Raw genomic sequence first — 13,063 nt, 5'->3', positions numbered from 1 at the left:
GCATTTCCTTTTATGTAGTAAGTGTGGGGAACTAAGAGGCATACATTATTCTATATTCTGTATTTCAAACTTGTTTTCTGAGCTGAAACAGAAGAGTGCAGGCAGGGAGTGTCTGAATTCAAACAAGGTACAGTGGATAAGGCATGGAATTACATCTTGTTGGCAGAAAGATAAGGGTCAGTCCCTAACTATTTTAAGGTTTTAGAATACAGTGATAGGTGAAAACTTTGAAGATCTAGCAACAGACCAGCCTGAATCTGTAAATGCCTAATACTAATGCAAAGTTGACAGCAGCTACGTTATATGCAGGCTGCTAAGATAGAGATCCAGCGACTTACACAGGAGAGCTTGCATCATGGCGATGGCTAGTACTCCCGTTCAGGAGATAATTGACGTCAGTATGTCTCTGGGGTCCTTGTCCCTAGCCTGCAATTTACACCGTTCATGCAAATGTGACAAAACTCACCTTAAGAAAAATGTAACCTCAATTTACAAATTAAACACCCAGATAAAGTTAGGTTGCAGGCAGCTGCAATGAAATTGCTTTTACTTCGTTCATGACATTGTTCTGAAAGTTTTTCCCATACTTCCAACTTTTAGGCATTTCTCTTGAAATAGAAACACTGGATTTCTAAGTATTAGTAGTCTTGCATTTTGGGCCATTCCCCATCTCTCTCAAGTAATATGTCATCATCCTGTCTTTCTTGTAACTTGTAATACGTAAGAAAACTTTCAGCATTGCAAGCATTTAAAAATATATACACAGATTAGTAAAATAAGCTGATCTGAGTTACTTCAAAATAAAGACCTTTCCTCATTCCAGTACTCTCACAAGGGCCCACACCAATTCCTGGTGGGGGAGGGGAGGGGGAATCCCAGACCCTGCAGTCTTGCTGTGCTGCAATCTATGCCTGCATGATCTTGGCTTTCATGCAATTCATTATTTACCTCACTGGTGTTTAAGATTAGTGAGGGTTGGAATTCAGGTTTTCTGAGACTGAAGCTTATGCAATCTGGGGCTTAAAAGGCTACAACAATCACGATTGCACGGGTATAATACTCCTCAGTGAAAACAAATTACACCTTTAAGAAGCTGATGAGTACCACAAATATATAACACTATCTTAAACTGGTTGACCTACACCAGTTCCCATTTTTTCCCCCAAATGGCTACATACTATGTACTCCAAGATATTTTCTATAGCAAGAGATGGTTCAATCCTAGTATGGTTGGTTGAAAATTTTAAAAATTTGGTACTTTATAAAATTGTCTTCCACTTTGTTTAGGATTGAGGTCCAATCTGAGAAAACCACTGTTAAATTACTTTTGTATGACCTGCCCCTTAGCTTTCCTCCCACCAAGAGTTGACTTTAGAAAATATTTGAAACTAAGAAAAATGATTGCAAGCAGTCTGAAGAATGAGCTTTGCAAAATGTTTTAGGCTGAGACATGCGAGCATGAGAATAACTTCCCTACCCAGCCCAGCTCAAAGGCACAAGCCTGGGGGGTTGTTTAAAGGAATTTTATACTTTTATCCACCGTGGTTTCCAGACTAGCTGATTAATTACCTAAAATGTTACAAGTTGTACAATGTGACCTTTACCAATTATCTTCATGTTCCGGGAATTTGAGATATAAACACAAGGTATAGCTGATCAATAGCTCACGTCGGCTTTAGAACTTCTTTCCTCCCTTAAACGCCCCATAACTGCTGTTAGTTGGAGCATTTATTTAGGGCTACGAGAATCTCTCAGATTGTGTTTCTCAGTCTTGGCCCAAGTAAACCCTACTTACGTTGATTTTGCCTCAGGTTTTTTCCTTTAGGTTGACAACCATCTCCACACCATCTCCAGAACTTTCTCATCACAAACAAATCCTCTGTACACCCATTAACATTAACTTTCTCCTTTTCTTAAGTCTCTGGTAACATCTAATTCTATTTTGTTTCTTGGATTTTCCTATTCTAGGTACTGTAGCAAACTTGTCCAACTACTACTCGAGACCATCACTACAGCGGTTACTGTTACTGCTCCAGACCGTCATTACAACAGGACTGAACAAGGGATGAACATAGAAATGGTGAGAAAAAAATAGAACTTCTAAGGCAAGGCCAGCTTGGGGAAGGAGAGAGTTCCCAGCTTCGAGTGAGCAAGGGCAGCCGCCCGAGCTTCTCAGGCCTCCGCATTTATTAAGAGCAGGGAGGAGGCCGTCATGACTGGTCAGCTGTGTGATTGATGGCAGGTTCACATTATTGCCATCAGACTTTCAGACGTACATAATAAACACTGGTGCCTGGGGCGTGACTGCCCTCAGCATAACCTGCGTGGCAATCGCAGTTTGTCCGTTTGCCAACATTCTGCATTTGTGAGAAGCAGTTTTGCTGCTTACTCAGCCTCCAAGGGTATAACTGAGTTGATCACAACCCTCTTTCTGTCTCCAACCTTTCCTGTTTTTTGAATTGGATAAGATCTGTCCCTGTATTATGGGGGTTGATGTCAGCGTGACTCCGGTCAGTCCTCGGGCCTGAACACACACCCACCACATGGTTTGTTCGTCTCCTGTAAAGACACAGGCAGCCCTTGTCCCCCCGTTAGTAGTAAATCTACAGAAGCAAAGGTTTCTGTGGCTGCAGCCGGGAGGCAACGCCCTGGATGAAGCATCCGCTCCACGAGCTGCAACTCAGCTTCTGCCTCTGCAGAATTGCTGCGGGTAAAACTTTCTATTGATAATGAAAGCAGCTTTTTCTGATGAACAGAAGGCAGAGAAAACAAACAAATTGAGGCTTATCCTTCTCACGAAACAGTACAGCAAAAAAGCCGTCCTGAACCTTCAATTCGCACTTACACAGGCGGGTCCATTAAGACGCTATGGGTTGTGATAAATCTTTCTCCTAGTCATGCTTTTAAATCCCTGGCCTACCACTACACCTGAAATTTTCCATAACCCGGAGCAAGAACTCCTGGGACTTCAGGAATGTCCCCGCAAGTTCACATGACTTTCGCCTAAAATTAATCCCATCTTCCTGTTGGCAAAGGTCCCCAAATGCCAGTGTCAATCAAGTTTGTTTCCTCCAAACATAACCCGTTCTTTGGGGGATCTAATCCTGCGTTTCCAGGTGTTTGAGGGGGAGTTAAGGCACCTCCGGAGACCCCCCCAAAACGGAGTCGTGGCCTGGCCTGGGGACGCCCCTTCTTCCAGGTGCCCAGGTCCAGGCCCGCTTGTTTCCCAACAGGAGGTGTCGTTTTGATGAAATTTTGAGTGGGACTGATTAGCCCAATGATTTCCCTAATGGCAAACAAGGGCAACGTCCTGGTACTTTTTCTGTAGTGAGAACTGCTGTGAGATTCTTTCGGCCCAGATGTCTGGCGGCATTCTGTTCTGAAATGTCCGATTTTTCTACACTTAGTTTCTCACTTCAGAGCTCAACCCTGGGCTCCCTTTCAGATCTGTCAACTACCAAAATTAGCTATTGCCGGAGTCAACACTGTAAAACAATGAGGCTGAGCTCCCACATCTTAACAAGTTCTAAGAAAACCTAAACTTCCTGCACACCTCACAGGTGCCACTGCACGTTCACAACCCACATTCATATTCTCATGAGCCATAATCAGTGAGCCTTTCTGTAGCCACAGAAGATGGCACAAGCCAATTTTCATTCTCCCTCTCTCGTCTACCACTTTTCATAGGTGCTGTGACTGGGGCAAAAAGTTCTCAGGCCGAGATGGTAAGCACCAAATTCCAAACAAAAGGGGAAAAAAAATTCCCCCATGTTACCCTGATTCAAAAACCTCCCACAACATTCTTCATACCTCTAGGGGCACTGACCAGTACCTTTTTAGAGCACTGGCCATATGTTGCTGCTGGCAGACTTGTAATGGGGTTTCTCGTTCGTCTGGTTGGTTTGTTTTCTGTTCTAGACCTTCCTCGTTCAAGTCCCTATAGGACCCTGTCTGTCCTTGCAAGTTTCTACTAGACTCTGCTGGTCTTATCCCTATCTGTCCCCCATGGTCCCTGGCCAGTTCCTACCTTTCCCTATGCACACTCTGTCTCTATCCCTACTTATCTCTTTGTCCCTCCAGGCCTCTGCTTGTCCCTGGATGTCCCTGCTCAGGCACCACTTGTGACAGACTTGTACTATTACTACTTGAGACCATCACTGCAGCAGTTACTGTTACTGCTTGAGACCATCATTACAGGACTGAAACAAATGAACGTAGGAATGGTATTTTAAAAAACTTTCAAGGAAAAGCTAGCTTGAGGGAAGAGAGATCCCAGCTTTGAGTGAGCAAGGGCAGCCGCCCCAGCCTCTCAGGCCTCTATTTATTGAGTAGCAATAGCAGGGAGGAGGCCGTCACCACTGGTGAGCTGTGTGATTGATCACAGGTTCACATTATTGCCATCAGACTTTCAGATGTACTAATAACACTTGTGGCCTGGGGCGTGACTGCCCTCAGCATAACCTTTGCGTGGCAATCACAGTTTGTCAGTTTGCCAATATTCTGCCTTTATGAGAAGCAGTTTTGCTGCTTACTCAGCCTCCGGAGTATACCGAGTTACTGACTTGATCACGACCCTTCCTTTTGGCTTCCAACCTTTCCTTTTTGTTTTTTCAATTGAATAAGATCTGTCCCTGTATCATGGGAGTTGATGTCAGCGTGACTCCGGTCAGTCCTCGGGCCCGAGGACACCCACACGGTTTGTTCATCTCCTGTAAAGACACAGGCACACCACGCTTGTCCCCACGTTAGTAGTAAATCTACAGAAGCAAAGGTTTCTGTGGCTGCAGCCGGGAGGCAATGCCCTTGCTGAAGCATCCACTCCACAAGCTGCAGCTCAGCTTCTGCCTCTTTGCAGAATTGCTGGGGGGTAAAACTTTGTTGATAACGAAAGACAAGCTTTTTCCGATGAACAGAAGGCACAGAGAAAACAAAACAAATTGAGACTTATCCTTCTCATGCAACAGTACAGCAAAAAAGCTGTCCTGAAACCTTCAATTCGCACTTACACAGGCGGGTCTATTAGACGCTCTGAGTTGTGATAAACAAATCTTTCTCCTACGTGTGCTTCTAAATCCCTGACCACCTCGCTTCTTACGTAGAGAAGGGCACGATTTACAGGGAATAAGCAACAGTTGTGTAATATATTCTCCTGGTTAAAAACCCAGAGAGCTTGTGACGTTACCACTACCCGAATTTCTCCATAACCCAGAGCAAGAACTCCTGGGACTTCAGGAAGGCCCTGAAAGTTCACATGACTTTTGCCTAAAATCCCATCTATCCTGTTGGCAAAGGTCCCGAAATGCCAGTGTCAAGTGTGTTCTCTAACTTAACTCATTCTTTGGCGGATCTAATCCTGTGCTTCCAGGTGTTTGAGGGGGAGTCAAGGCACCTCGGGAACCGCCCCCCTGAAAGGGCGTTGTGGCCTAACCTGGGGACGCCCCCTTGTTCGAGGTGCCCAGGTCCAGGCCTGCTTGTTTCCCAACAGGGGTTGCCGTTTATGATGAAATCTTCAGTGGGACTGATTAGCCCAATGATTTCCCTAATGGCAACAAGGGCAACGTCCTGGTGCTTTTTCTGTAGCGAGAACTGTTGAGATCCCTTCCGCCCAGAGGTCTGGCGGCATTTTCTGAAACGTCCGATTTTTCTACACTTACATTTTCCCACTCCTGGGCTCAACCCTGGGCTCCTTTCAGATCCGTCAACTACCAGAATTAGCCATTGCCGGAGTCAACATTGTAAAGCAATGAGGCCGAGTTCCCACATCTTGACAAGTTCTAAGAAAACCTCAACTTCCTGCAGACCTCACAGGTGCCACTGCACGTTCACAACCCACATTCGTATTCTCATGAGCCACAGTCAAAGTCAGCCTTTCTGTAGCCACAGAAGATGGCACAAGCCAGTTTTCATTCTCCCTCTCGTCTACCACTTTTGATAGGTGCTGTAAGTGGGGAATAAATTCTCAGGCCCTGAAACAAGATGGCATGCACCAAACTCCAAACAAAAGAAAAAAATAACCAAATTCTTCCCCATGTTACCCTGATTCAAGAACTCCCCGTTCTTCATACCTCTAGGCGCACTGACCAGTACCTTTTGAGAGCACTGGCCATATGTTGCTGCTGGCAGACTTGTAATGGGGTTTTCTCGTTCATCTGGTTGGTTTTAGCAACAAAAAAGTTCCAGCCGACCTTCCTCGTTCAAGTCCCTATAGGACCCTGTCTGTCCCTGCAAGTCCCTGCTAGTCGTTATCCTTATCTGTCCCCCATGGTCCCTGCTAGTTCCTGTCTTTATCCCTACTTATCTCTATTTGTCCCTCCAGGCCTCTTCAGGTCCCTTCAGGCCTCTGCTTGTCCCTGGATGTCCCTTGCTCAGGCACCACTTGTGACAGACCCGTACTATTACTACTTGAGACCATCACTACAGCAGTTACTGTTACCGCTTGAGACTGTCATTACAGGACTGAAACGAGAAATGAACGTAGGAAATGGTAACAAAAGACAAAAGACAACTATCTGAAGGAAAGGCTAAGCTTGAAGGAAGAAGAGAGATCCCAGCTTCGAGTGAGCAAGGGCAGCCACCCGAGCGTCTACAACCCTCCGTATTTATTGAGTAGAAAGAGCAGGGAGGAGGACGTCACGATTGGTCAGCCACGTGATAGATCACAGGTTCACATTATTGCCATCAGACTTTCAGACGTACCTAATGACAAACACTTGTGCCTGGAGCGTGGCTGCCCTCAGTATAACCTCTGCGCAGCAAACGCGGTTTGTCCGTTTGCCAACATTCTGCATTTATGAGAAGCAGTTTTGTGGCTTACTTAGCCTCCCGTGGTATCCTGAGTCGATGATGACCCTCACTCTTTAGGCCTCCAACAGGGAATCTCATATGAATGGAATCATACAATGTTTGCCTTTATGCTTATTTCACTTCACATAACATTTTCAAGGTTCGTTCATGTGGCAGAAAATATCAGAGTTTCATTCCTTTTGAAGGTGGAATAGTGTCACATTGTTTGTATACATCACATTTTGCTTATGTATTTGTCTATTGATGGACACAACCTTTTGGCTATTGTAAATAATGGAGCTATGAATACTGTTGCACAATTTTCTGAGTTCATGATTTTAATTCTTTTGAATTTCAAAAATAATTTTGAAATTCAAAAATAATTTTGAAATTCTGTTGAATGGTATCTTTAATAAGTTGAGACAGATACATTTGTTTTTATTCAAGTATTTTTCCCATTTGCTATCAAATTTTGGCCTTTTGTTATAGACACATAAGAATTTTTTTATACATGTGCTGGATATTTTGTTTTCAGTTTTGTTACACATCTGCTAGTTTGTGACCTATCCAAGTGTTTAAATTGTTCATTTGTAAATCGAATTACCAATATTTTACTTTATATTAGTTCTTTTTGTGTCTTAAGCAATGTGTTCATAACTTAAAGTCAAGAAAATATTATCCTATCTTATCTTGTAAAAGCTCATAGTTTATTTTTCCTTTCTTCACCTTTTAGTTTTTAACTCACCTAAAACATATTTGTGGTACAGTATGTGACCTTAGGCAAATGTTCCATTTTCCATATGAACAAACAGTTTTCCCAATACAACTTGATGAATTTATTTTTCCCAGATCTGCAATGACATCTCTGCTCCTTTATAGTCACATTCTCCAAAAGCTTTGCCTGTTTTTAGTCTCCCCAGTTCCTCCACTGTCCTCTCTATTCAGGATATTTACCTCTCATTTCAATGATCTTTATGTGGATAAATCAAACCTTTCAGGCCTTATTGTACTAGGGCCATCAACACAGTTTTGTTTGTCTGGTTTTTTCCTTGTTTTGATATAACTGTCTATTCCCTCAACTGAAGATGTGTGTTTTGTTTTGTTGCATTTTCATCTGTCTTCAAGTCCATCAAACTGTGATTGAGTTTCCTAACCCACTGTTTTGTTTTTCCTTTTAATTTTTTTTCTCCTTGTGTCATTTCCCCAGGTTCACTTAGTACTGGAGGGATCCTAGCTCAGTTACTGGTCCTCTTCTTTTTTTTTTTTTCTCTGTACCTTTTCTCTGTCAAGCTCATTGGGGTTCTTAGCTATAACCATGTATCTATATAATATCTATATATTAATGACTTCAGTTCAAAACAAACTTGGCATTCACCAAACTGAACGGATCTGTGCTTCTTTCTTCCCCCCCTAAACTTCCTGCAGTTGTGTCTTTCCTTAGCCCCCCTAGTAGGAGGTCCCCAATTTCAGTCGCTCAATCCAAGCCCTTAGAGTTGCCCCTGGTGCTTCTCTTTCCCTTGAAACCAATATCCAACTAGTAAAGGAATCCTGTTGGCTCTACCTTCAGAATACACCTAGGTTCCAACCATTTCTACGGTATGTTCCTGCTTCACCTAAATCCTCTAAGGCTTATTTCTAAAGCAGCAGTTGAAGAAACATCAGATCATGCCACTTTGGTGATTAAAACCCCATTGTAGCTCACCGTTTATTGGGAGTAAAATCTAAAATTCTTACAGTAAGCTATAAGGGGCCCTTTCGATTCTCCCCTCCCCATTACCAGACATAGATGTCTGCACGTACCATTGTTTCCCTCACTGCTCCAGTCATCCTGGCTTCTTGTCACTCTTTGAATAAGCTGTGTACACTCTCACTTCGGGGCTGTCCTACTAGTTTTTTGTTTTTGTTTTTTTTTTCCTCTACGTGGGATCCCTCCCACCCCAACACTATCTACAGGGCTAAATTCTTTATCTCCTCAAGACTGCTCCAATGTTATCCTTCCAAAGAGATCTAGACTATCGATGACGTTGTAAAAAGCAACCAATATGACCACAGTTTCTGCAATTCTTTCTCTCCCTCAATCTACTCTACTTTTCTCTTTCTCTACCATTTGACATTCACAGACTACAGAGTTAACTTACTTATTCTGTTTGTTATTATTCACTGCCTCTGGGCTACATGGGCAGCTTCATGAGGACAGGACAGGCACCTATTTTGCAAACAAATATATCCCAAGGGTCTTAATAGTTCAATAGATGGCTGATCCCTGATATAATGTAGGGATACAGTTCAGACACACCTTACATCCCTGATATAATGAACTGATATACTTCACACACACATTCTATCCCTGATATAATGTATGGATACGGTTCAGACACACCTTATCTCCCTGATATAATGTACTGATACAGTTCACAGACACTTTGTATCCCTGATATAATGAACTGATACAGTTCAGACACACATTTTATCCCTCTGTAATGATGCTAAGCCTAAGAATCTAGGAGTATAGAAACTTTAAGCAAAACCCCCTAGAAATGGACTGCATAGACCACATGAGGTTTGTTGTGACTTCCCTGTGAATAAGATGGGTCACACGGTAAGATGATAGACAGTATCAAAACTTTGCAAAGTTTACAATTAGTGATACGGTGGGGGAGGAAAGTAAGATTTTTTTTTTCCTTACTCATCAAAAGGTTCATGGCTGGTAACTTCCAACAAAAGACAGATTAGTAACAGAAAAGTATAGGAAATTTACTTAATAGAAGTTTCATGAGGCATGCAAACCTTAAAAGTATGATTAGATTGTTTAAAAATATGATGTAATGGAAATAAACTGAGGAGGAGGACTTAGCAAGGTTTGTTTGTTCAGATTCTAGTGGCCTCCCCCGTGACATTTTTTCCCCTCTGGGCATTGGTCAGGGCCCCTCTGGAATAAGGGGCTTGTTACCTTCTTTCAGAAGAGGTAGGTCTGAGAATTCTTTTGTGGACAGCTCTCAAGGGAGAAGGGCAGAAACATCAGAAAGTTACCTTTCTACCTCTTCAGTTTTCTCAATTTTCTTCAGCGTATTTAGTATGTCAAGTTTGCATCTGATGAAAAAGCCGAACACTGTAAAATATTTAAAGAGGTTTATTCTGAGCCAATGTGAGTGATGATGGCCTGGGGAAAGCCTCAGACGATCCTGAGAAAGTGTGCCCAAGGTAACCTCTGTCTCCCTAAAACTTAGGGAAAGAACTTACATGCAAAGTCATCAATCAAAACATGTAAAATACACATTGTTTCAGCCTGAAAAAGCAGGACATGAAGTGGAAGGCTGATGAGTCACAGGTGGATGCAAAGATTTTTCTGATTGGCAATTGGTTGAAAGAGTTAAGCTAAAGACGTGAAGTCGGTAGAAAAAACGCTCGAGTTAAGGTAAGGGAGTTAAGGTAAGGGACACCATTTGGGGGTCCTCCAAATCAATTCCATTCTGCCACTATCCACAGTCAAATGCTCTAGCCCAAGCTAAAGTCCCACGACCATCTGCCACGATCTATCTGGAGATAGCGTCAGATCCCACAGGGTGAGGGCTCAGTCCCACAATACTGCCTTCCATTTCCAGTGCCAATCACAAGCCCCAAGTTGTCCTGTGCTTTTGACCAAGTGATTGTTCATTGAGGATCCCACGGCCCTTCCTTGGGTTCAGTTAGTTTGCTGTAGAGGCTCACAGAACTCAAGGAAATGCTTTCCTACGTTTACCATTTATTATAAATGATATTACACAGGATACATAGAAACAACCAGATGAAAAGACACCAGGGTGAGGTCTAGGAGAGCATAAGAGCTTCTGTCTCTGTGGAACTGGGGCATGCCAACCTCCAGGCAGGTGGGTGGGTTCTTACCACCCTCCTGCTCAGCTTCATGAGTTTAGCTGTCCAGAAGTTTTCTGTCCTCTCCTTTTGGCCTCTATGTGGAGACTTTATTGAATAGTCATGATTGAAGCGTGGACAATTGCATAGAAATATGACTGGACACAGAGTATGACCTAGTGTTGATAGAGTGAGTGGGGACACCCATGAAGGCCTGTCTGATCAGATTCTTCTTGGCCCCTCTGTGTAGTGTTCCCTCCTCCAGGGTATGAGAGAGGGCCTCTTTTGAAACAGAGGTCTTGTGACCTGCAATCAGACAAGGTAGTCAGATAATTTCTTTGTGACCAAAAGTGGGCAAAGACTGGATTATATTTTTACTTTCTAAGGCTTTCTTTGGGGAGAAAAAGAAGCAGGTGAAAAGAGGGAAGGCAAAGATCACAGAGAGAGATTCGGTTTTCTGAGGCCTCAAGAACCACAACGTTGTAACATAACTATGGAGTTATGAACCAGAAACCCTAGACAAAAAACCAATATGGTAATCATATCACTCCCTCCCTTTTTGCTTCATCTTTCAATGAAAGCACAGCCACAGTGACCACAGAGTCTCTCATTTACCACACGCATGGGAAGGAGTCGACTATCAAAAGACACCTCTTGACACCCTTTGAGGACCCTTGAACCTCCCCAAGGCCCTCTTCAGAGCTCCAGTCACATCCTTGTTTCTAAGGCTGTAGATGAGGGGGTTCAGCATGGGTGTGAGAATGGTGTAAAACACAGAGAGGACTTTGTCCTGGGCAGGCGTGTGGTAGGAGTGTGGTAGCATATAGGTGTACATGGCAGCCCCATAGAACAAGGACACCACAGTCACGTGGGATGAACAAGTGGCAAAGGCCTTCTTCCTGCCCTCCACTGAGCTCATGCGGTGCACTGTGGTCAGGATTCGGGCATAGGAAGCAAGGACTACAGAGAAAGGAATCAGCAGCATCAAAACACAGCACACGTACATCACTGTCTCATAGAGGGCTGTGTCTGCACACGCCAACTTCAGGACTGCCGGAGCCTCACAGAAGAAGTGGTTGATCTCCCGGGAATTGCAGAAGGGAAAGCTCATGGTGATGGGGGTTAGGAGGAAGCCATCCAAAGAGCCCCCAAACCAGGAACCTGCTATAATCATCCAACAGACTCGGCGGCTCATGAGGACAGGGTATCTCAGAGGGTTGCAAATGGCCACATAGCGGTCATAGGCCATGAGGCCCAACAGGAAGAATTCAGCTCCCACAAGGGTAAGGTAGAGGAAGTGTTGAGCTGTGCACCCCACAAAGGAAATGGTCCTTTGATCCAGCAAGTAATCAACCAGCATCTTAGGCACAATGGTGGAAATGTACATCATGTCAATTAAGGAAAGGTGGCTGAGGAGGAAGTACATGGGTGTATGAAGGCGCAAATCTGTTTGGATCAGGAAGATCATAACCCCATTGGCCATCAGTGCGGTGACGAAGATGATAGAGATGATGGCAAAAAGAAGACCTGAGGTTTCCTTTCTGTCGAACAGCCCCATGAAAGCGAAGTCTGTAGAGGATGTGTTGTGCTCTTCCATTGATCCTACAATTGTGCTGATATCAGGTAATATCTTCCAAATAAGATGACAGCATTCCCAGGGCAGTAAAATAACAACATTTGAATTAATTGTTAGGCAGCAAACTTTTAAAACTGGGAAGAAAACATTTAAAAAATAGTATTCTTGGCACACTGGGACTGATACCTAGCATTTAATCAATTCCAGAAGGTTTTTAAATAAAACTGGTCATTATTAATCAATAATTGCTTAAATACATTGGAGAAGATGATGTCAGCAGATGACAGTGTATTACAATGATATACATTACAATGCCTAAGGGTGCATACCATGCTACACAGCAGTTAAACATACCATGGTCTGGTGTGTGTGTGTCTGTGTGTGTGTGTGTGTGTGTGTGTGTGTATGTTACCTTAGATGCATTTAAATTTGTATTATTATTTAATGCGTCTTTGTGTGGTCGGCATCACCACCATTTTAAAAACATTTTTGCTGGCTGTGAGTAGCTCATGTCTTCCATTTAGCTACAAGTATGGGTTATCTGCCGTTTGGATCACAAGTCACTGTCTACGTCAGGAGAGTATACTTGGTGTTAGTCTATCCATGTCCCAGACAAATTATAAGGGATGAAATAAAAAGGGCAACAGAAACTCAGTGGAAACTACTCTTGCAAATTTAGACATAAGAATTATTCTCAATACAAGAGGCATTCAGTGTTACTGAATTTTATTTATTTTCAATTTTAAAATGATGAGGAATTAACATTAGGATTATGAATAGCATGACCATTAGAAGCTAGTATTAGCAATTAATTTTCAGAGGAAATACCACAGGGACATAAACCTTGAGCTATAA

The 13,063-nt window shown here is 43.2% G+C and overlaps 1 protein-coding gene across 1 annotated transcript; it reads right to left on the bottom strand.

The window, feature by feature from the left end:
- Positions 1–9,977: 9,977 nt before the first annotated feature.
- OR2T1 (olfactory receptor family 2 subfamily T member 1) lies at positions 9,978–12,308 on the bottom strand. Its single transcript, XM_073011933.1, has one exon. It carries the CDS (start codon positions 12,227–12,229, stop codon positions 11,273–11,275), a length of 957 nt encoding a protein of 318 aa, XP_072868034.1. The 5' UTR covers positions 12,230–12,308; the 3' UTR covers positions 9,978–11,272.
- Between the last annotated feature and the right edge of the window lie 755 nt (positions 12,309–13,063).

Source organism: Chlorocebus sabaeus, chromosome 25, assembly GCF_047675955.1.
Source record: "Chlorocebus sabaeus isolate Y175 chromosome 25, mChlSab1.0.hap1, whole genome shotgun sequence".
NCBI lineage: Eukaryota > Metazoa > Chordata > Mammalia > Primates > Cercopithecidae > Chlorocebus > Chlorocebus sabaeus.
The sequence above is the reverse complement of the archived record's forward strand: the minus strand, read 5'-3'. Positions and strand labels throughout refer to the sequence as shown.

What these genes read in the sequence shown, in the direction of transcription:
- OR2T1 (XM_073011933.1), bottom strand. Translation starts at nt 12,229, where the DNA reads ATGGAAGAGCACAACACATCCTCTACAGACTTCGCTTTCATGGGGCTG.